This window comes from Leptodactylus fuscus, chromosome 6 (assembly GCF_031893055.1).
Source record: "Leptodactylus fuscus isolate aLepFus1 chromosome 6, aLepFus1.hap2, whole genome shotgun sequence".
Classification (NCBI taxonomy): domain Eukaryota; kingdom Metazoa; phylum Chordata; class Amphibia; order Anura; family Leptodactylidae; genus Leptodactylus; species Leptodactylus fuscus.
The window spans coordinates 158,444,353-158,469,930 of NC_134270.1; the positions used below are offsets into that span (position 1 = coordinate 158,444,353).

General features: G+C 44.6%; 1 protein-coding gene across 1 annotated transcript in view; it reads right to left on the reverse strand.

The window, feature by feature from the left end:
• The window catches only part of LOC142210111 (cell adhesion molecule CEACAM1-like), a 29,450-nt gene extending 6,428 nt beyond the window's left edge, over window positions 1-23,022 (reverse strand). The window contains 3 exon segments of the mRNA XM_075279138.1: window positions 15,693-15,965; window positions 19,921-20,059; window positions 22,903-23,022. Of these exon segments, the coding sequence (XP_075135239.1) occupies window positions 15,693-15,965; window positions 19,921-20,059; window positions 22,903-23,022 (532 nt within the window).
• Between the last annotated feature and the right edge of the window lie 2,556 nt (window positions 23,023-25,578).

Sequence of the window (25,578 nt, forward strand, 5' to 3'; positions counted from 1 at the left end):
CAGAAAAGTGACATTAATATTTAGTAAATCCTCCTTTTGCAAAGATAACATCCTCTAGTTGCTTCCTGTAGCTTTTAATCAGTTCCTGGATCCTGGATGAAGGTATTTTGGACCATTTCTTTCTACAAAACAATTCAAGTTCAGTTAAGTTTGATGGTCGCCGAACATGGACAGCCCGCTCTCAAATGATCTGAAAACAAAGATTGTTCAACATAGTTGTTCAGGGGAAGGATACAAAACGTTGTCTCAGAGATTTAACCTGTCAGTTTCCACTGTGAGGAACATAGTAAGGAAATGGAAGACCACAGGGACAGTTCTTGTTAAGCCCAGAAGTGGCAGGCCAAGAAAAATATCAGAAAGGCAGAGAAGAAGAATGGTGAGAACAGTCAAGGACAATCCACAGACCACCTCCAAAGAGCTGCAGCATCATCTTGCTGCAGATGGTGTCACTGTGCATCGGTCAACTATACAGCGCACTTTGCACAAGGAGAAGCTGTATGGGAGAGTGATGAGAAAGAAGCCGTTTCTGCACGTATGCCACAAATAGAGTTGCCTGAGGTATGAAAAAGCACATTTGGACAAGGCAGCTTCATTTTGGAAACAAAAATTGAGTTGTTTGGTTATAAAAAAAGGCGTTATGCATGGCGTCCAAAAAGAAACAGCATTCCAAGAAAAACACATGCTACCCACTGTAAAATTTGGTGGAGGTTCCATCATGCTTTGGGGCTGTGTGGCCAATGCCGGCATCGGGAATCTTGTTAAAGTTGAGAGTCGCATGGATTCCACTCAGTATCAGCAGATTCTTGAGAATAATGTTCAAGAATCAGTGACGAAGTTGAATTTACGCCGGGGATGGATATTTCATCAAGACAATGATCCAAAACACCGCTCCAAATCCTCAGGCATTCATGCAGAGGAACAATTACAATGTTCTGGAATGGCCATCCCAGTCCCCAGACCTGAATATCATTGAACATCTGTGGGATGATTTGAAGCGGGCTGTCCATGCTCGGCGACCATCTAACTTAACTGAACTTGAATTGTTTGTCCAAAATACCTTTATCCAGGATCCAGGAACTGATTAAAAGCTACAGGAAGCGACTAGAGGCTGTTATCTTTGCAAAAGGAGGATCTACTAAATATTAATGTCACTTTTCTGTTGAGGTGCCCATACTTTTGCACCGGTCAAATTTTGGTTTAATGCATATTGCACATTTTCTGTTAGTACAATAAACCTCATTTCAATCCTGAAATATTACTGTGTCCATCAGTTATTAGATATATCAAACTGAAATGGCTGCTGCAAACACCAAAATATTTAGAACTAAAAATGATTAAGATTAATAGGGGTGCCCAAACTTTTTCATAGGACTGTATATGTGTTCTAGGGAAAGGGGGTGATGTGAATTTTTAATCCTTTTTATTTATTTTTTTTATATTTTTTTTTACTTTTTTAAACTTTTTTTTTTGCATTTATTAGACCGCCTAGGGGTATTGACATGGGTGGGCGGTGTCACGGATTGTCAGAGCGGTGGGGGTCGGCAAACATGGCTGCTCCGGAGCGTTAAAGAGAACCTCCTGGAGTATCGTTAAGGTGAGGGGCAAAGTGGTAAAGTATATGTATATGTGATTGTGTGGGGTTAGGGGCGAGGCTGTAGAGGGCAATATGAATTTTGTGGCTTGCTATGGTCCAAAGTGTGTGAGATTGCAGAGATGGTGGTGTGAGTTTGGGTTTTGTGGGGGTCCTGGCACAAACGTATGTGCGCTATTATGACGAAAAATAGCCTATTGTTTAATCGGGTGTATTAACTATGTTTGTGGAAAATTTCAGCCAAATCGGTGGAGCGGTTTTTCCGTGATTGAGGAACAAACATCCGAACATGCAAACATCCAAACACACAAACCCACAAACTCACAAACTTTCACATTTATAATATTAATAGGATATACAGTAGCAGTGCCAAAAGGATCAGTTAAAGGGATTCTACCATTCAAATCGAATTTTTTCTCGTTGACACGTAGGAATAGCCTTAAGAAAGGCTATTCTTCTCCTACCTTTCGTTGTCTTCTCCGCGCCACCGTTCACCTGAAATCCCGGTTTTCATCCGTGTGCAAATGAGTTCTCTTGCAGCACATGAGTTCCGACTGCGCATGCCCGCGGCCATGAGAAAAATGGCCGCTTTCACAGTAAGTAAGCAGCCATTTTTTTGTGGCCTGTGGGCATGCACCGTCGGCTCTGCCCTAGGCCTGAAGCCTACAAGTTTGACTGCCTGAGCCAGAAAAAGACACATGAAGAGACTGTTCCTGAAGAAGATGGAGGCGGCGCTGGAGAGTTCTTTGGCAGCATTGGGGACGCCCCCAGTGCTGTTTGAGTGCCCCCAGTGCTGCAAGATAACTAATTTGCATACCGACGAAAACCGGGATTTATACTGAATGGCGGCGTGGAGAAGACATCTATAGGTAGGAGAAGAATCGCCTTTCTTAAGGCTATTCCTACGTGTCAACAAGAAAAAAATTTGATTTTAATGGTAGAATCCCCTTAACCAATCCATAGCTATGTGGTTGAGCATGTGGCTCTACCATTAGGTTGGCTCTACCATTAGGTTGGCTTCCTTCCACCTTTGGGTCCAAAATCCAAAGCGGTTTGATGAAAAAATTTGCTACAATAATTTTTTAACTAGAGGAAGATCCCCTCTGTAAGATTCTTTCCCTAAAGGGGGTCTTTATTTCTACAATATAGAAAAGCAATGCCAAATGGATCCCTTAACCAATAAGCAGTTATGTGGTTGGCCATGTGGCTCAACTGGTAGGGTAGCTGCCTTCTGTATACAAGGCTCTGGGCTCAAAACCTGCATATTAAGCCAGTGGCACCATTAGGTAAGTCTCTGTGTAGTCCGGTCCTGCGGCTCCATGCGCCGGTTCAGTGATTGGGTAACTCTGGCACAGATCCGGTGGAATTATGAAGATGAATAGATCTATTAATGCTGTAATGGAGGAAGTAGTCAGAACGGACAAAACGCCATTTGTTGGGTTCTGTGGTTGTAATGTTGGGAAATGATGGTAAAACCTTGCCAAAAAAGTGAAACAAATCCCTTGATATATATATAGAGAGAAATAAGAACCCCAGCACATAACTTTTCCTGGTACAAACCCCTTCCTCTTGAGGGGGGTCCTTGGAGCTACAAAGGTCTGGCCGCCAATCTGCTCCCCCACACCAAATTACCCCCGGCCACAAGCATAGGGGCACCATAACACCTGAGGTAATACTGCAGTATATATGATGTATCAGCTACGTCTGCAGTAGGGTAAATACATGAGGGGACTATGTTATGTGACTGTATATATCCTGAGGTAATACTGCAGTATATATGATGTATCAGCTACGTCTGCAGTAGGGTAAATACATGAGGGGACTATGTTATGTGACTGTATATATCCTGAGGTAATACTGCAGTATATATGATGTATCAGCTACGTCTGCAGTAGGGTAAATACATGAGGGGACTATGTTATGTGACTGTATATATCCTGAGGTAATACTGCAGTATATATGATGTATCAGCCATGTCTGCAGTGTGAGGTAAATACATGAGGGGACTCTGTGACTGTATATATCCTGAGGTAATACTGCAGTATATATAATATATCAGCCACGTCTGCAGTGTGAGGTAAATACATGAGGGGACTCTGTGACTGTATATATCCTGAGGTAATACAGCAGTATATATGATATATCAGCCACGTCTGCACTAAGGTAAATACATGAGGGGACTCTGTTATGTGACTGTATATATCCTGAGGTAATACTGCAGTATATATGATATATCATGTCTGCAGTGTGAGGTAAATTCATAAGGGGACTCTGTGACTGTATATATCCTGAGGTAATACTGCATCATATACAGTATAGTTGGTTATACTAGTATATACTATACTATATACTATATATATATATATATATATATATATATATATATATATAAAGTATATAGTATATACATATACTAGTAGTGCTGTCTAATGTGAATGTGGTCACAGCAGTGCTGTGTGATTTGATAAACCCCAGTATAAGGGTGCATTCACACGGAGTAAAATGGAGTGTAATTTGGAGCGTTTACGGAGCGTTTACGTAAACGCTCCGTAAACGCTCCAAATTACACTCCATTTTACTCCGTGTGAATGCACCCTAAGGGTAAGTTCACACGTAGTTTTTTGAAGACAGCTCCCATTGAAATCAATGGGAGCCGCTCAGGAGTTTTTTCCAGGAGCCGTTTCTTCCAGCTCCTGGAAAAAAGAAGCGAGGTGCTCATTCTTCAGGCCGAGTCGCCTCACAATTTGAAGTGAAGATTCTCCCTCCTCCAGACTAGGTCCATTCACTGGGGCTATTCCAGAGCGGAGTGCGCGGCTGTATCAGTGCAGTGCACCAGCTTTCAGTTGTGGCTACCCGGCTTTTGGTCCAGAACTTCCGCCTCAGGTTCCGGACCAAAAATCTCCGTGTGAACTTACTTTTATACTCCCTGATACAGCAGACATGTTTCCTTCAGTCCTTGTGGTGAGAGGAAGTGGAGAAGAAGATGGATGAGACTGGAAGTGACATCTATTCCTAGACTTCTCCCTCCCTACAGTAACACAGTAGGCACTATATACTCCCAAGGCTGAATATATATACACATATATGCTCCCAAGGCTGGATATACACACATATATACTCCCAAGGCTGGATATATACACATATATACTCCCAAGGCTGGATATACACACACATATATACTCCCAAGGCTGGATATATACACATATATACTCCCAAGCCTGGATATACACACATATATACTCCCAAGGCTGGATATATACACATATGTACTCCCAAGGCTGGATATATACACATATACACTCCCAAGGCTGGATATACACACATATATACTCCCAAGGCTGGATATATACACATATATACTCCCAAGGCTGGATATACACACATATATACTCCCAAGGCTGGATATACACACATATATACTCCCAAGGCTGGATATACACACATATATACTCCCAAGGCTGAATATATACACACATATATACTCCCAAGGCTGGATATACACACATATATACTCCCAAGGCTGAATATATACACACATATATACTCCCAAGGCTGGATATACACACATATATACAGTCCTATGAAAAAGTTTGGGCACCCCTATTAATCTTAATCATTTTTAGTTCTAAATATTTTGGTGTTTATAACAGCCATTTCAGTTTGATATATCTAATAACTGATGGACACAGTAATATTTCAGGATTGAAATGAGGTTTATTGTACTAACAGAAAATGTGCAATATGCATTAAACCAAAATTTGACCGGTGCAAAAGTATGGGCACCTCAACAGAAAAGTGACATTAATATTTAGTAGATCCTCCTTTTGCAAAGATAACAGCCTCTAGTCGCTTCCTGTAGCTTTTAATCAGTTCCTGGATCCTGGATAAAGGTATTTTGGACAAACAATTCAAGTTCAGTTAAGTTAGATGGTCGCCGAGCATGGACAGCCCGCTTCAAATCATCCCACAGATGTTCAATGATATTCAGGTCTGGGGACTGGGATGGCCATTCCAGAACATTGTAATTGTTCCTCTGCATGAATGCCTGAGGATTTGGAGCGGTGTTTTGGATCATTGTCTTGCTGAAATATCCATCCCCGGCGTAACTTCAACTTCGTCACTGATTCTTGAACATTATTCTCAAGAATCTGCTGATACTGAGTGGAATCCATGCGACTCTCAACTTTAACAAGATTCCCGATGCCGGCATTGGCCACACAGCCCCAAAGCATGATGGAACCTCCACCAAATTTTACAGTGGGTAGCATGTGTTTTTCTTGGAATGCTGTTTCTTTTTGGACGCCATGCATAACGCCTTTTTTTATAACCAAACAACTCAATTTTTGTTTCCAAAATGAAGCTGCCTTGTCCAAATGTGCTTTTTCATACCTCAGGCAACTCTATTTGTGGCGTACGTGCAGAAACGGCTTCTTTCTCATCACTCTCCCATACAGCTTCTATTTGTGCAAAGTGCGCTGTATAGTTGACCGATGCACAGTGACACCATCTGCAGCAAGATGATGCTGCAGCTCTTTGGAGGTGGTCTGTGGATTGTCCTTGACTGTTCTCACCATTCTTCTTCTCTGCCTTTCTGATATTTTTCTTGGCCTGCCACTTCTGGGCTTAACAAGAACTGTCCCTGTGGTCTTCCATTTCCTTACTATGTTCCTCACAGTGGAAACTGACAGGTTAAATCTCTGAGACAACTTTTTGTATCCTTCCCCTGAACAACTATGTTGAACAATCTTTGTTTTCAGATCATTTGAGAGTTGTTTTGCGTAGCCCATGATGCCACTCTTCAGAGGAGATTCAAATAGGAGATCAACTTGCAATTGGCCAACTTAAATACCTTTTCTTATGATTGGATACATCTGGCTATGAAGTTCAAAGCTCACTGAGGTTACAAAACCAATTTTGTGCTTCAGTAAGTCAGTAAAAAGTAGTTAGGGGAATTCAAATCAATAAAATGATAAGGGTGCCCATACTTTTGCACCGGTCAAATTTTGGTTTAATGCATATTGCACATTTTCTGTTAGTACAATAAACCTCATTTCAATCCTGAAATATTACTGTGTCCATCAGTTATTAGATATATCAAACTGAAATGGCTGTTGCAAACACCAAAGTATTTAGAACAAAAAATGATTAAGATTAATAGGGGTGCCCAAACTTTTTCATAGGACTGTAACTCTTAAAGCTGAACCAGTCTGTACATAAGCACACAAGTACTGCACAAGGAGTTATTGGTTCCCCCATCCCAAAGTCATGTCCCCCTTTGCTGATGGCTCCGGGGGTGTCCTTTCTCACAATGGTCACTCTTTGCCTTGACCACACATTCTCTGCATGTTCTTGACAGGGGTGTAGCTTTAAGGGGTGTAGAAGTAGCAGTCATACCTGGTCCCTGTTTTTTTGGTTTGACCCCTTGTTGTCTGGATTTTGCCTGCACCCCATGTAATGTCGCCATATAATGGTGATACTCACCATAGACAGTCATGATTTTATTTGTAACCCCCGATGTCGTCTCTATCTTCACTGTATAATTCCCCTCATCTGTGACTTGAAGATCTTTGATCTCTAGTGATCCGTTATTGAATGCTGTGATCTTAGACATGTACCGAGGTCCAGAAAATATCACATTAAACCCAGTTTGATATCTCAGGATTTGATTCGGGCGATCTGTGTTTGATCCTTTATACCAGTTAAAACTTATCACTTTCTCAGTAATCCCAGTGACATTGAGGGTGACGGATCCATTAATAACTGGATCTTGGGGGATCAGCTGGATACGGATCATTCCATAGGCCATGTCTAGCCAGAGGTAGGAGAAAACTGGAAATACAAAAAAAACCCAGTGTAATGGCGGCCAACCCAATCCAATATGTATGATGGATCTGTTCTCTGATAATTCTGGCAACTTCGTAAGGGACACAGACAAATGGCAATGGTGTGGAAGCGAAAGCTAGCCAAATTCAATATAGTGGAGCTGAGTTATTGGCAATACTGAATGTAACATGGGAGATGACAATGACTGTAGTGGTGCAGCGGTGGCCACAGTAGCAGTGCTGTGCACATACAAACATGAAGCTGAGCTGTGGTCACAAGGTGGAAGAGAGCTGGAATTACTGTATGTAGCAGAGCTGTAACCAGAGATATAGCAATGCTGGAGCAAAGATATAGCAGAGATGAACTAGCGCAGTAGCTGGGTTGGATTAGCAGTATAGCAGGGCTGAGTCTGTGGTCTAGTAAAGTTGGATCAGTAGAAATATTGACATAGGAGAATTGCACCAACAATACAGCAGAGTCTGTGAAATGGAGAATAGTCTATACACAGAGTAGAAATGTGGGACACGGGTGGTATCTGGGTAAAGTAACCCCTGTGAGTGACATGACCAGTAGTGAGTGCTCTGCACTACTAGTAGTGGCCGGGAGGAGAGATCATGGACGTGTTCAGGGCAGATGAGTAATGGTGAGGGTTGAGCCGATGTTGAGATTTCAGGATCGATTTTGAAATCTGATTTCCAATCATTTTCCAGCCGATCCCGATCATGAAATTTGCTTGATCGCTGATCGGGATCCGATCTTTTCCGATCCCGATAACTCAACCCTAATTGCATATTATATATACTGTAGAGTTGAGCCGATCTTGAGATTTCATAATCCGATTTTCGATCATGTTCCAGCCGAACCCGATCGTGAAATTTACTCAATCGCTGACCGGGACCCAATCGCTCAACCCTAGTAATGATACTCTTTCTATGATGCTATATATTATGGTGCTATCCAAGGTGGTGGCCGCCCCAGTCCAGAGCCACTGCAAATTCATTCACCCGTCACACGTAATACTGCTGGGGGCCAAATATATGGCCAATAACAACTGGTCACCAGGGGATTCTAAAGCCTGACCTGTTGCAACTGGCTTCAACAGAGCTTAATCCTCCCGGGTCCCAACTGAATAATGAAATTATTTTATATGGCAAAGGAACGGTCCAGGGTCCGGCCTGTGCATTCCTTATAGCTACGCCATGGTCTTCAATCAAAAAAGTGAATTATAAGGTTGACATCCCCTTTAAGAGCTATGTGTTTCCTGCATGCTACAATAAGATCTCGGGCAACAGAGTCAGGAGTGGATTCAGTAGATAGATATAGTATTTTGGGTTGATATCATGGTGCCCACGTTTGTCATATATGTTTGTACAGACTTTTGAATGCGGCTTTTAGTGCGCTGGCATTGTGCCCTGGCCTAGCTAAGTACATTTTACTATTAGTATTGGTATTGCGAGTACATTTGTTTTGTCACGCTTTACTTATGGTGACTGCAGAAGATTTTACGAAGGTCCTGAGACTTTTCATAATGTGGCATCAGAAGGAAGTGCCAGTATAGAGCATACAGCCGCCATCATATCTCTGGGGTTCACTCATACCTGGACATGATGGGGATATGGTCAGGACTGGACACCCCCAGTATAAAATGGGGTCCAGGCTTTGATATAATAAAATATGACTTTGGAACCAATCTCTTACCATGAAGGTCTATATCTCATGATCGGATGGTTCCCTTCTGTACAATGATAATGAAGATTACAATGCTATTAAAAGTGAATGTCTTTGGAGTGAGAACATACAAACTCCATACAAGGATCCCAACACTACAAGCCAATAGTGCTGCTAACTACAGAGCCACCATGTTGTCCCATTACTTGCCCAAGCTGAGGTCTTCTCTTCTCCCAGTAATAGGACCTATATGGTTTTGCTACCTATGCACCCACTATAGCTAGACCCCAAGAGTCACCCCAAGAACCCCCAGTCCAGCTCCGATTCTTACCTGAGACCATCCAGAGCCACATTTCCAAATTCTGTCTTGATGTGTCCTGTAGGATACCGTGTCGCCTGAAAATAAAATCAGTTATGAGGAAGTCTACACAATGGCATCCGTTCAGTAGTGGGGAGGGTGACATAGATTTATTCATATGACAAAGGAGCAAACTCAAGTATAATAAGCTTATACAAAGAACAGTACCGTATTGGCAGGCGCAGGGTAAACAGGTGTGACTATTAAATCTGAAAGCGCCAGAGGGAGAGAAGGAAGACGTATGAAGAGAATGAAAGGGGATTTACAAGCTGGACAAAAAAAATTCCTCAAGGGAGAATTAAAAACCTGCAGCAGTGATATCCCATATAGTCCACATGACTATCACTGACCCCATCAGTCCCATCTGATATCCCATATAGTCCACATGACTGCTGCATGCTATCACTGGCCCCAACAGTCCCATCTGATAACCCATATAGTCCACATGACTGCTGCATGCTATCACTGGCCCCATCAGTCCCATCTGATATCCCATATATTCCACATGACTGCTCTATGCTATCACTGACCACATCAGCCCCATCTGATATCCCATATATTCCGCATGACTGCCGCATGCTATCGGTGGCCCCATCAGTCCCATCTGATATCCCATATAGTCCACATGACTGCTGCATGCGATCGGTGGCCCCATCAGTCCCATCTGATACCCCATATAGTTCACATGACTGCTCTATGCTATCACTGCCCCCATCAGTCCCATCTGATATCCCATATAGTCCACATGACTGCTGCATGCTATCACTGACCCCATCAGTCCCGTTTAGTATCCCATATAATCCACATGACCACTGCATGCTATCACTGGCCCCAACAGTCCCATCTGATATCCCATATAATCCACATGACCACTGCATGCTATCACTGCCCCCATCAGTCCCATCTCATATCCCATATAGTCCACATGATTGCTGCATGCTATCACTGCCCCCATCAGTCCCATCTCATATCCCATATAGTCCACATGACTGCTCTATGCTATCACTGCCCCCATCAGTCCCATCTCATATCCCATATAGTCCACATGATTGCTGCATGCTATCACTGCCCCCATCAGTCCCATCTCATATCCCATATAGTCCACATGATTGCTGCATGCTATCAATGACCCCATCAGTCCCATCTGATATCCCATATAGTCCACATGACTGCTCTATGCTATCACTGACCCCATCAGCCCCATCTGATATCCCATATAGTCCACATGACTGCTGCATGCTATCACTGACCCCATCAGTCCCGTTTAGTATCCCATATAATCCACATGACCACTGCATGCTATCACTGACCCCATCAGCCCCATCTGATATCCCATATAGTCCACATGACTGCTGCATGCTATCACTGACCCCATCAGTCCCGTTTAGTATCCCATATAATCCACATGACCACTGCATGCTATCACTGGCCCCAACAGTCCCATCTGATATCCCATATAATCCACATGACCACTGCATGTTATCACTGGCCCCATCAGTCCCATCTCATATCCCATATAGTCCACATGATTGCTGCATGCTATCAATGACCCCATCAGTCCCATCTGATATCCCATATAGTCCACATGACTGCTCTATGCTATCACTGAGCCCATCAGTCCCAGCTGATATCCCATATAGTCCACATGACTATCACTGACCCCATCAGTTCCATCTGATATCCCATATAGTCCACATGACTGCTCTATGCTATCACTGACCCCATCAGCCTCATCTGATATGAGTGACTTCCTCCATATTAGGTATACAGTACTTCACTGCCACCGCCAAGTAAGGAGAGACCTTGGGGGGAATGTAGAGGCAATTGATACTCCTTTTATAAGTTTGTCATGTTACCCCCCTTTAGACAAATCAGCAGGAATGGGTTCCTCAAAAAATAAGACTTACTACAAGAGGTATGTAATTGATATTAATATCTAGATCAACTTCTGTTGTTACCCTTTGAGAAAGTCATTAAAAAATATCTTCATAAAGTGGCGCTAGAGCACGTCCTCTATTCCACCAATCAGATCTTTTTTAACATTAAAGTTTATTGAAATTTTTCAAACAAATTTTAACACAATACACAAAAAGAGCCACCAATCAGATCTTATTTACATATTCCTTACCCCGAACTCTCAGCAGGGCATGCACGTTCTAATAAGTGTTGGTACATTTCATGATGGCGTCTCCTGAGACATAGTAACCTTTCTGACCCACATCTAGACCTCTCACCCAGCCAGTCAGGCAACAACCTTGAAACAGATGTCTGCAGATGGATCCCTCTTCCTTTTGGAGGATTTTTCCTGACTTGGCTATTATTCTCACATTATGCTATTAGGTTATAAGAAAACCATGCATTGATCTGTAAGGAACTACCATCTAAAAGGTGGCACTAGAGCAAGTTCCTCTCTTTCACCAAGGAACTTGCATTTGCATAATCCTTACTTTGGACAACTGCTTGATGAAACGTTCTGCACCTTTTTTACAGTCAGATACTAAAATCCTGTCCAGTACACATCACAGGAACAAGCGATGCAATCTAGAACAAATATTCCTGTATCTTATGGGTCCATTCACATGAAGCAATTTGCAGCTGATTCTGATGTGCATTTTTATCCCAATTCTGACTGGAATCCGTCTCCTATTGTTTTCAGTAGAAGGCAGTAGCGAGCATTTCTATTTTCAGAATGGTAAAAAAAAAATATCCTCCAGCTCGATCTTACTGCGGATTCCAAGGCTGATCCAGCCCCAGAACCTGCAGGGAAAGGCTCACACTAAGATAAGATAAGATAATCCTTTAATAGTCCCACAGTGGGGAAATTTCAGTATGTTACAGCAGCATAGTAATACAGGTACAGGATAATACACAGTAATATATTACAGACGTAGACACACTTATGCTGAGAAGAGAAGATATACTAGGAGTCCATAGCAGCTAAGGAACAGAAGAAGAAAGAAGGAAGACTTCATAATCATTAGTTCTCTGTGCGGAGTGATCTTCACTTGGTCTGATGTAGATTATACAGCCTGGTCGCGGTTGGAAGGAAGGACCTGCGATAGCTCCTTCTCACACTTGGGGTGAAGCAGACGGTCACTTACAGTGCTGCCAAGTCCCATCAAGGTCCCATACATGGGGTGGTAGTTGTTCACCCGCATGGAGGTCACCACAGACAGTATCCGTCTGTCACCCACAACCTGTACTGGGTCCAGGGGGCTCCCCAGGACAGAGCTGGCCCTTCTGATCAGCCTGTCAAGTCTATTTCTGTCCCTGGTTGATATACTGCTCCCCCAGCAGGCCACACCGAAAAAGATGGCAGAAGCAACCACACAGTTGAAGAAGGCCCTAAGAAGTGGCCGCTGGACTCCGAAGGCCCTCAGCCTCCTGGTAGAGTCTGCTGTGGCCCTTTCTGTGCAGCGCCTCCAGGTGATCAGCCCAGTCTAGTTTATTATTGAGGAGCACACCCAGGTACTTATAGGTCCTGACTATCTCAATACATTTTCCTTGCATACTGAGGGCGGTTTGTCAGGTAGTCTAGTATCCAGTTGGACAGTTGATGGTCCACACCACCAAGGTTCAGCTTCTCTCTCAGTAGCCCTGGCTGAATGGTGTTGAACGCACTGGAGAAATCAAAGAACATTATTCTCACAGTGTTCCCGGGTTTCTCCAGGTGAGAGAGAGCTCTGTGAAGAAGGTGGATGATGGCGTCATCTACCCCAATGCCCGGCAAACTGGAGGGGGTCCAGAGCTGAGCTCACTATGGGGCGTAGGTGTGTCAGGACCAGTCTCTCTAGGACCTTCATCAGGTGCGATGTCAGTGCTACAGGTCGGTAGTCATTAGTAGTCACTAACTACACCCGTCTTGTTTGAGACTAAGGTGGCATTCACACGGAGTAACACGGCGCTTATTCTGGCATAATAACTCGCGTAAGAATTAGCGCTGCAAAACAGAATTTCATTGACTTCAATGGGTTCCGTTTAACGCGCGTGACTCATTGAAATCAATGGGAGGCTTTTAAACCCATTGATTTCAATGTGTTACGCCCGTTAAATGGAACCCATTGAAGTCAATGGGATTCTGTTTTGCAACGCTGATTCTTACTCGAGGTATAGTGTCAGAATCAGCGCCGCGTTACTCCATGTGAATGCCCTCTAATCAATGACCAAATCCATGGGGGAAAGCTGGAGCTTAGCTTTGAGTTTATACCACAGGTTCAACAGGGACGAAATTTATAAAATGTTTACACAGTTCTGTATGTCTTAGAAAAATTCTAGGTATACAGCGGCATCCAGCGCCCAAAGACTTCATGTTGAATAAATGTATAAATCATGGGGTACATTTTTTTGTGTTTGATCGGTTTAGAGTTTGCATCAGGAATTTTCCCAACTCGTCCATCAAAGGAAGAATAAAATGTCAATTCAGTCCTAGAAAAAAGTTTTATTTTTTTGTGAAACAGCATTTGCACCCACTGAGGCCGAAAACCGGTTGGGGTCAGACACTGAGGCTGGAGAAATATCTGGCTCCCTTTTGTTCCGATTTGCCCTGAAGGCGTTAGACTCTGTGCAGACACTCAGGTTCTTCCACCTCACACTTGCCAAGTTATATTTTTATGAACCTCGCTTTGTGTGCGTAGATACAGTCACTCTTTTATGTCATGATGGGAAATTGTTCTCTTATTATAACTCTGTTGTGTACAGAACCCGATGTTCTCATAGTTTACGTACTGGTTGTGAATTTGCACCATAACATATGGATAAGACGACGCATTGTATATCAATGTGTCTGTGGATGTGTCTCCACCACAACGTCATGGATGACACCGTCATATGCTGTAGGAAGTTTCGGCTGCAAATTCAAACTTTTCAAGTATTTAGCAAAAAATATACATCAAGGGGATGTCCAGGATTACAAGGCATGGATGCTTGGTTTTCCAAAACAGCACCATTCCTGTCCACAGGTGATGTCTGGTATTGCAGCGCCTTCAATCCATAGTCAATATAATTCATTGTATATAATTTCTGATGTGACCTCAAGATCCTGAAGGAAAACCCAAAACAAGATGTTAACAAAATGTAAAAACTTCCTTCCTCTGGGATTCTTTATGCATTGAACTTTGGGTTCCAGGCTGGTGTTCTGGCTCAGGGTCATGGGCACGGTTATAGGGGTCACATTGGTCACAGCTGCAAGCGGGTCTAGAAACCAAAGGAGTCCGCATATCACCCTCAACACACTACAGCTGGATAAGCTTCTTTGTGTAATTTCTGATTTACCTTACAATGCAGTCTGTGCACAGCCTTCCACTGTCAGATAGGAGAAAATTAACCTTTTCACTATTATAATAGCAGGCTGTTGCGGTGGCACAAAAGGAAGCTAATTTCTATATGGGAGCACAGCGACAATGGATGGGAAGCTTGTGTGCACGCACATGTTGTGGACAAGTCTTCATGGTGATCTCGGTCCAGATAGAGAAGGAAAGGTAAATGTAAGGATGGGATGTGGCTGACATTTGTGAGGATAGGTTGTGTAGAGGGGCCCTAAGCTTTTAACCAAACATAGAAAAAGGATCAAAATACCAAGACCCTTATAGGTGGGGGTAACTAAATTGGAGCACTGAACAGGAGGCCAAACTCATAATGCAGGTGTATGGGAATCAGTTCGTGGCCATAATAGACTTATATTGTGAATGTGACCTCCTACTTATACAGGAAACACTGTGTGTATCAGAGGAGCAGAGGGGAGATCGGTGCTTCGGAGGGGAGCATATAATGTCACCATAAAGTTCTTCCGTGACATTACAGTACACGGGATGAGAACATTTTTACCGGAGTGTTTCTTAAAAAAAAAGTACCCATAGATGTGACATAATTCATGGCCAAAAGTAATGATTCCAAAACTATTTGCCACCAGTTACATCTCAATGACAGAAATTCTCCTGAAAACTAGATTTTTCTTTACTCATTAGGTCAGTTTCACATATGGGTGGATTCTTGTATCTGTACGAGTGTCTCAGCCCAACTGTGGGTGTAATGTGGGTCCAATGACCCAATCTGATGGTATGATGGATCCCTACGATGCTCTCAGTTTGGCTCAATGGCTCTGATTGTGGTTGTTCTGGGGTTCTAAAACAGATCTAAATGTGGTGGTAAGGTTTCGTGATGTCGGCCAGTCAGAATATCAACAAGGACACATACTATAAAGAATACACCAACTATGATGTTCTCGATAGTACAACTATGGTTATGGTTACTCACTGGTGACAGTAATGGTGTAGGGATCACTGGAATTCTTACTGTCAATATTCTGAGCTTCGCACTGGTATTGTCCTGTGTCTCCTCGTGTCACACTGGACAAGGCGCGAGTCCCATTACCATCAGATAATTTGGCTTCAGAGGAGATGCTGGTACCATGGCTGGTCCATGTTATGATCATAGCATGTGAGGAGTCACAAGTGAGGGTGAACTGGTCATTTTCTTTTGGTTGGGTGGTAGACGTTGTGATTTTAGGTTTAGAGACTGGCTGTGTGACTAGAGGAACATAGGGGAAAATTTGTCACATATGGAATTTCCTATTTCGATAAAAAAGGAACGAATAAACTTAGTAAAAAGTAATTGAGAGGCGATGAGTTGGGAATCCGCGTCTCGGCTGGAGTTATTCCTTCATGGATTATCAATCTTTAGATCATTGCGTACAGAGAGGAAGAACTAAGAGGAACTCAGGCTGTGATTCAGAAGAATAACAGGAACATGGCGGTCAGAGGCGCGTAGAAAGAAGACGATCGTGATCAACTTCTGAGTGCAGATCCTAGTTAATATGTGGAGACGGCCAAGGAGCAAGATGACTTCATTCAAATGTCTGAGTCTACATTAGACCCCAGTTGCTGTGTTTCTCATCATCATCACTATCATCACGATAGTCATGTCTTCCTTCCTTTAACCCCTTTGGTTGGCAAATAAGTCCTCCAATGAAGGGATTGTAGACACTTCCGTAAAGCGTAGAGGGATGCAGTTGTTGATTCAAGTGTGTGAGTGTAGGGTCCCAACCCAATAGTCAATAGTAGAAACGCAGACCTCACATATAATCTTTTATTGATCAAAATTGTGTATTCCGTAGAGCGGAGCGAAACGTTTTTCAGTCACAGACCTTCTTCAGACTCTTGGGGTATGTCAGTGTCTGATAGATCACCATATATTTCTATGGGAAGAATATGCAAATCTGTCTTCCATGATGTAATTAGGAAGTCAGCTGCTGCCTCAGTGTTGCAAACCAATAGAGGGCGCTCACTGGAATGTGCAAGCCTGTCTTCCCTGATGTAATTAGGAAGACAGAATCTCAGTGATATGGCCCAATAAAGGCTGCTCCCTTTAACATCATGGAAGACAGATTTGCATATTCTTCCCATGGTCCTTTGCAAAGTGGAGTGCTAAAGGCTTAATAAGTCTCCACACACCTATATAGTGGTCTCTCCCCAAGGAGTGATGATATCCCCCTAACCATATATTTCTAGGCAGTTCAGAACATATGGCAGCCTGAGCTCCGTGGACATCCCAACTTGAGGCCCGCAAATTGCCAATGTGAAAGGTAATGGAGACCAGAAATGCTGCAGAGCGCCAGGATTATAGGCAGGACGCCAAAGGAAGAATCACAATTGTCCGTCTAGCTCAGCCTATAATCCTGCAATGTTGATCCAGAGGAAGGAAAAAATCCCTTGAGCTAGAAGCCAATTTTCGTCACCTTAGTGAGAAGATCCTGTTCCCTCTTCGCTGTGGACTGGGTGTCATGTCAGTCTCTCTCTCTGTTCATGTCTATCACATTGTCAATGTGAATCTGATACACACGAATGGACAGAGACAGCTCGATTCAGAGAGTGCAGTCACCTTGTAAATCTTAGGGAACAGAACAAAAAAATTTATGGACCTAATGTCTATTACATACAGAACAAAATATACCATGTCTCTGGGAGGGGCTCCCTATATAGCTATATCCTGCCCATGATACTATATCAGATCTAATGCTCTAGGTCTAGGATATAAGGAATGATATTTGTGTTCTCTAGCCTACAGAGAGACTCCATCATACCTGCTAAAGTAAAGCCTCTCATGTCAGGCTGGTGTCTGTCTGCTGCAGGTAAAGTCATAGAGCTTGGGTCTTCTTGTACTGACAAGCAATAACCATCAACTAACCGGCCCTGATACAGAAACCATGTAAAACTTTCATGGAGGGGGAAGAGGAAATTTTGCTAAGAACTTTCACTTTCCAATGTAAGTTCTATGTATAAAAAGTAATTGTGCTAGTGACAGTGTAAGGCAATGTACAGTATATATATATAATCCAAGCATTACAAGTATACGTCTATAATAACCCCCTTAGATACAGACGCTCTGCTCTATGATGGCATATCTCTATAATAAAGTCACTAAACAATGGTCGGATACCAGTTTGACACAATGACATTTACATCCAATGACCCTGGAAAACCCTGAAATCTCCAGCACAGCTCAGTGATCTCTTCCACACAGACATGTGCTATGAGAATACTGTAACCCTTCAGCTGCCAGCCGGCATTTCTCTCCTTAGGCTGAATTCACACCATGGATTGGAGTCTCTCGCTGCAAGAAGGACTTTTCTCTCCACTGGTTTTAGCATAAAACCGGTAGGAACCCATCGGACCCCATTCTAGTCTATGGGGTCCACAGGTGGCCGCCAGTAACTGCTTTATAAGCAGACAGGCTCTCCGACTTTCGGGTCACTATGCGGAACTGAATGACAAAGGGCTAAATGCTGCATTAAAGGGTAAGGATGTCGTAAGATGGTAGGGGGCATGTGGGGTAACCTTTGTATCCTAAATCCCAGTGTAGAGAGCAATAGAGAGGGAGTTGATACACAGACTACCTCTTATCATGGCAGATCAGTGTTGGCCCCCCTAGTTCATGGGCTCAGATGCAGCTGTGACCCCTATAGTTATGGCGCTGGCCTTCCTCTGGAGGTCTCAGTCTGGCCATGTATTACCTACCTGCACATTGATTTCACATTGGAAGTCATGAATTGCAGGAGGATGACGGCTGTGATAAGTATGGAGGGCAGCAAGGGTCAGACAGACAGCAGGGCCGGCGTCAGCGCACGGCGTAGTCGGGCAAGTGCCAGGGCCCTCAGAGCCTCTGGGGGCCCCCCGGCACTTGCCCACCCCAGTACTTGCCTGTCCCGATTTCAGCTCATCGGCGTCCGATGGACGCCGATGAGCTGAATAGGTAATTAAAGCAGGAGCTGTGACAGCTCCTGCTTTAACGCTGTGGCGTGTGTAGGCACGATGTGGTGACGTCACATCGCGCTTACAACTATGTGAACGGCGTGAGAGCAGAGAGAGGAGCGGCGGGGGAGCGATGGAAGGTGAGTGTAAGTGTTTGTTTTTTGCGTTAAACATTAAGGTGGAACATAATGAAGGGGGCCAATGAAACTGGGGGGCAAATGAAGGGGAGGGGGGGGAACGGCATGACACTGGGGCAATGAAGGTGGGGGGATGGCATGACACTGGGGCAGATGGGGGGGGGGAAGAACGGCGTGACACTGGGGCAGATGAGGGGGGGAACGGCATGACACTGGGGCAGATGAGGGGGGAGAATGGCATGACACTGGGGCAGATGAAAGGAGGGGAGAATGGCATGACACTGGGGCAGATGAGGGTGGGAGAACGGCATGACACTGGGGCAGATGAAGGGGGGGGACGGCATGACACTGGGGCAGAGACGGGGGGACATGAAACTGTGGGCAGATGAAGGGGGGAGAACGGCTTGAAACTGGGGACAGAAATGGAGGGGGGACATGAAACTGGGGACAGAGCAAGGGTGTATATGAAACTGGGGGAGAGATGGAGGGGGGGCATATAATTTACGGGTGACTGTAGGAGGATTATACTGTATGGGAGCACACGAAAAATGAATGAGAATGGGCGGAGTCAACATAAAAGTGGGCAGAGCTAAATTTGCCCCTCTTTCTACTCTTCAAAAGTTGGGAGGTATGACGGTGACGCCACACTCCTGCGTGACGTCACTCACTTCATCTGCAACGTGTAGTGTCCCGACTCCTCTGCCTCCTCCACAAGGGGGCCCACTGAGGCTGTGTCGCCCAAGGGCCCATAAAAACCTGGAGCCAGCCCTGACAGACAGAATAAGGTTATTGGTGATACCAAATATTTGATGGCGAAGGCATGAAGTCTTGGAAATAAAATGGACGGATTAGAGAGAGTGATGTCATAGGAGAGGGACTTAATACTGTGGGACATTTGGAGGGAAACATTATAATGTGGGGGTGTATAATGTTAGGGTGACTGTAGGAGGATTTTACTTTGTGGGGCACATGGAAAAGTGATTGAGAATGGGCGGAGTCAGCAGAGAAGTGGGTGGAGCTAAATTTGCCGCGACGCGCATGGCCCTCTAGAACCATTACAATTTCTCATGTGGCCCCATGGGAGAATTAATTGCCCACCCCTGCTCTGGAGGATCCTCAAAGTGAGTTTATCATCTTCAGCTGTATCTAGACAGATCTGATGCACCTTGTAGTTACCCCGGATATGTACACTGGAGTTATACTCACTCAGCTGGGGGCGCCCTAGGCAATAGTAAAACTGAGGGGACGAAGTGATGATCCCAGGGCATGAGAATGATGGTAGCATACACAACTGTGTAAAAGTTTTAGGCAGGTGCGGAAAAATGCTGCAAAGTAACATGGGCTTTAAATCCCTGCTAAATGCAATGACCTTCACCAACCACTAGGGGAGCTCACAGAACAGGGCTCCTACTGAGTTCAAAAACAGAATACAGTGTGCCCCCTAGTGGTAGTGGAAGGAATTGTATAAATTAACAGATTTTGTGTTTGGATTCCACCTCGTGTTCAGGGTCTCTGCTTCCTGACAGAAAAGGAGAATATTCCTGTTTACATCCCAAAGCTGAAAATCTGACCTGGGCTTGTTCTGTGCACATAGCTAATGGGTTTGTTACCATGTATATGATGTAGACCGGTGTTTCTTGTTGTTGCCAAGTATCCTCTAGTCATATACATTACATTAAAGAACCCAAAAATTGTAGCCATACAAGTAGATGAGTACTCCCTAATAGTATGGAGTGTCCCCTCCTAATCGTATGGAGTGCCCCCCCCTAAATGTATGGCATGTACCCCCTTGGGTAGACTGTCCTCTGCGAGCTAAGTGGCCGAGGCTCCCAATGGAGTGATTTTACTGCACTGCTACATTATAACAGGAGAGAAATGTATTCCTGCTGTACAAGGCCTGATGAAATCTAATAAAACTTCATGTATAATGCACATTGCACTGTAAGGTCATTGCCAGGATTCTGCTGCCCTCTTGTGGTATAACTGTAGTATTGCACTCATGGTTTTGCGGCCCCTAATGCAGGCTTCATACTGATAGCCTATCCATCAGACTGGACGTTTTGCAGTAAATTTTGGGCCCAAGATATCAGGGCTGCGGATATCTGTAGGGGAGATGTGATAGGAATAACTGGACCCATCAAGAGTCAGATAGAATCATCCAAAAACAGCCTAAATCTGTGTCCACATTTCTATCTATCCTCTCATACGTGACATTTTTGTCAGCTCTCCTTTATGACTCAACTCTCTCACATCTTGCATCGTGCACTTCATAAGCAGGGTCACTTTAACCCTACGGCACATAATGCCCCTGCACCAGGCCCTGCAGCAGCGGAGGGCCCCGTCCTGGATACAGCAGGACAGTCTAAAGCAGGGGTAGGGAACGTACGGCTCTCCAGCTGTTGCAAAACTACAACTCCCAGCATGCATACTGGCTCTGCTGTTCTTGGAACTCCCATAGAAGTGAATGGAGCATGATGGGAGTTGTAGTTTCACAGAAGCTGACGAGCCGAAGGTTCGCTACCCCTGGCCTAGAGTAGGAACATGAATTATAACCTCCGTATGCAGGGAGTAGAGGCCACTCCACACATAAGGCGATTGTACAGGGCCTGGTGTGAAGATGGCAAAATATGTACATTGAGGGCCACAATACTAGATTCATCCCCCATAGTCGCCAAAAGACACAGGCCTACTGTGCCTATAAGTAGTTCTGGCTGGGTAGTGTGGGCCCATAGTAATAGAGTGGCCCCCTACAACTTGCACCCTACTGCTGCTCTTATACGTTTTTGTCATGTAGGCTTAGGGTATGTCCGCTCTACTGTTATTATAGTCCATCATAGGATGAGAGCAACGGACATCATCGGTAGTAGAATATTATACACAGATGGAGCCGTCTTCATCTATTTCATTCCCCTTGACTAAAATGTGTAAAACATGATGACACATCCGTCAAAAAAGTCAAAAACCCGATGGAAGTTTTTTTTTTTTTTTCTAATATGGGGTTTTGTTTGCATCCATTTTGCATCCATTTAATGTCTGTCGTTCTCATCCTGTGACGGATGAGAGCAACAGACATTAATGGTCCACCCTTATATCGAGACAATGAAAATTCTGCACCTTTTACAAATTTTTTTCTCAATTTGGTTTTATGGGCTGTTGAATATCTGAATATCTACAGGGCTACGATTAGGACGTTGTCCATGATAAGATTTATAGCATAAACAGCCTATAAAATAGGCACAGCGTCACCACAGGGGAAATGGCAAAAACATGAGAAGTAGGTAAAAAACATAAGATACGTGGCCATCCACTTCAGACAATTATTAAGTGTTGATCCAGAAGAAGTCAAAACCCACACAAGGTAGAAGCCAGTAAAAAAAAACTCAACAGGCAATGTATCTGCCTAGGCATAATCTCCTTTTAGGCAATAATCTGGCCTCATTCATGGTCGGATCAGAACAACGGACACCCTAAGGTTAGTGCTTTATTACCTGTATACAGTTTGCAAAAAACCCCAAAAAACAGCCGGTATCTGGGAATATACAGATACTAAGTGCAAGGAGCGCAGGGTAACTGAAGATGGAGGGGTCAGGTGCTGAGGAACAGAGGAGGAAGGATAGATTAGGATAAGAAATGCTAGTGATCAGGTGATAATGTGATCAGGTCACGTGATAAGCCATTATACAGATGTGACTTGAGGGCAGTTTGGAAGCTGCTGTAGTTGGGGATGTCGGATTGTCCAGGGTAAAGCATTCCAGATCACCGGTGCAGCTCGAGAAAAGTCTTGGAGATGGGAGTACAAGTCTAAGGTCATTGGCAGAATGGAAGGAGGGTTATGGCGGTAGTCAGTGACAAGGGAGGAGATATAGGGAGGGTGAGTGTAATAACTGTACATTGTATTCTGTGATGGATGGGCAACCAATACATCGACTGACACAAGGTAGATGCGTCTGTGTACTGGAGATTTTTTAATATATGGAGGTAGATGCGGCTTTTTGGCCACTTTCTATTTGATTTTTTTCTCTGCCAGAAGAGAAGGGGTTAAATCCCACATAGACGTTCTGCAAACCGCACACAGCTTACTTGGCGCCCAGATTGGACCCGCTGCAGACACAAAGCAGGATCCTGAGAGTAGAGGAAGAGCTGGAAGTTAATGCCTATGCGTAGTCTGCGGTGTAGAGTAACATCCCGGCAGGCGGCCATTATTACCACACGCTATATGATGTCACACAGGACTGGCGGCGTTCACTGAGCAGAGCCGGAGCGCTCGCTGTGTCTGGGATACCTGCTGAGTATTTGCACGCAGGAAGAAAGTTTATTTTCTCTGCATGTCTAAATCCATCTACGGCCACCTATGGCTTGTTTACGAATGCGATTTTCCTACCTGGTGCTCTAAATGGTTAATTTATCATCGTTCATCCGACAGGCTTGCTTTAACCCCTTCCTGACAACAGATATTCATGTACGTCAATTGTATGTTTTTTGTAGGGAATCTTTTTGTTGTGTCTTGAGTGGTGTACATAGCGTGCTGCAGGAAATTTAGCTCCTCCCACTTGTAAATTGACCCCGCCCATTCTGATCTAATGTTCTTTGTGCTCCCCACACCAAATAACCGAAATATTATATGTCCCCACATTATAATGTTCCCCTCAAATTGACCCCACAGTTTAAAGTCTCTCCTGGTACATCCCCAGTTTAATGTCGTCCTCCAGTTGCCCCCAGTTTAACCCCTTCCGCCATGGGCATTTTTTGATTTACGTTTTTGACTCTCCCCCGCTCCCCCTTCCAAACCCCACAACTTTATTTTACCACTCTCAGAGCCATAGGAGGTCTTAATACTTGTGGGATGGTATCATTTATTATTCTGTACAATGTGCTGGGAAGCTGGAAAAAAATTCAGAATGCAGTAGATCTGAAGAAAAAGTGTAACTTTCTTATGGGCTTCATTTTTACAGCATTCACTGTGCAACCAAAATGACGTTACCTGTATTCTAGTTTATTCTAATTCAGTATGATTCTGAGGATACCACATTTATATGGTTTTATTTACATTTTAACCCCTTAATAAAAATCCAAAACATACAAAGCCATCCACAAACTGTCCCCTCCATATATCTCTGACCTAATCTCCCGCTACCTGCGTACACGTAACCTCAAATCCAGCGCTGCACCTCTAATGAGGCGAGGTGAGGCAAGAGCCTCAGGCGGCGTTATGCCGGGGGGCGGCATTTTGAGTAACCTAAGCCAGTGCAGGACAGGCCGCTTTAAAAAAAACAAGATGCATGCGACTTGTCCTGGGCTGGCTTAGTGTGTTCAGCGGGGGAGGAGAGAGATAGATTGAGCAGCCGTGTGGAGACAGCCAGGGCCGGCGTTAGGGGGGGAGGGAGTGCAGCTGCAGTTACACCTGCCAGTGTATAAAATCCTGTCGGTGTAGCCTGGACTTCACTTTCCCCCCTCACAGCATTGTTTGCAATATGAGGATGCGGTAAATTGATTTAATTTCATTCAGTTTGCTGGTTCTGTAAAACACATTTTTTTCTGCAGTAGACAAAAACACTATGTTTATGCAATGTAGGGTTCTGCCTAAAAAAACAACAACTTTTTTTTGTTGCAGATTTTGCTGAGGTTTTCTGAGCCAAAGCAGGAGTGGATTGAGCACGAGGTAGAAGTATAAGAGATGGCAGATGTTGGGAAGTGGTTAACATACCTCCCAACCGTCCCGATTTCCGCGGGACAGTCACGATTTGGGTGACATGTCCCGCGGTCCCGGTTGGAGGGAGGTATTTCCCGATTTCAACTCACATCTGCGTCCAGAGGACGCAGATCTGAGTTGAACACATATGCGGCTGAAGCGGCTGTCAGCTCCTCACTTCAGCCGCATATGTGTCAGCGAGACCAGAGGCAGCGGCGAAGCGAGGAGCTGACACAGGTCAGCTCCTCACTTCAGCCACATATGTGTCAGCGAGAGAGGTGGGCAGAGAGCGGCGAGGGAGCGGAGGAGAAGGTAAGTTTAATGTGGAGGTGGAACGTGAAACTGGGGGCAGATGAAGGAGAGGACGGCATGACACTGGGGGCAGAGATGGAGAGGACGGCATGACACTGGGGGCAGAGATGTGGGGACATGAATCTGGGGGCAGAGATGGAGGGGACATGAATCTGGGGGCAGAGATGGAAGGGGGACATGACACTGGGGGCAGAGATGGAGAGGACGGCATGACACTGGGGGCAGAGATGTGGGGACATGAATCTGGGGGCAGAGATGGAGGGGACATGAATCTAGGGGCAGAGATGGAGGGGGGGACATGAAACTGGGGGCAGACGAAGGGTGTATATGAAACTGGGGGAGAGATAGAGGGGGGACATATAATTTACGGGTGACTGTAGGAGGATTATACTGTGTGCAGGCACATGAAAAATTAATGAGTGGGCGGAGTCAACACAAAAGTGGGTGGGGCTAAATTTTCAGCGCCGCACATTTTGTCCCTCTTTCAGTTCTTCAAAAGTTGAGAGGTATGGGTTAATAGTACTGCGGATGCCGGGTGTCAAGCTATGGTGACCGCCATAGCTGCCTCTGTTCTGCCTGAGGTGGGCGATCAAAAGACAACACCCCTTCCCCCTTCAGTGTTCAGTCCCGGGGGGGGAAGGGGGGCGTTTTTTGATCGGCCGCCTCAGGCAGCAGAGAGGCTAGGTTCACCACTGGTTGAGAGGTATGTGTAGTGGCTTGTGGCTTCCTCCTCTAATATGTACTTCAACTGCATT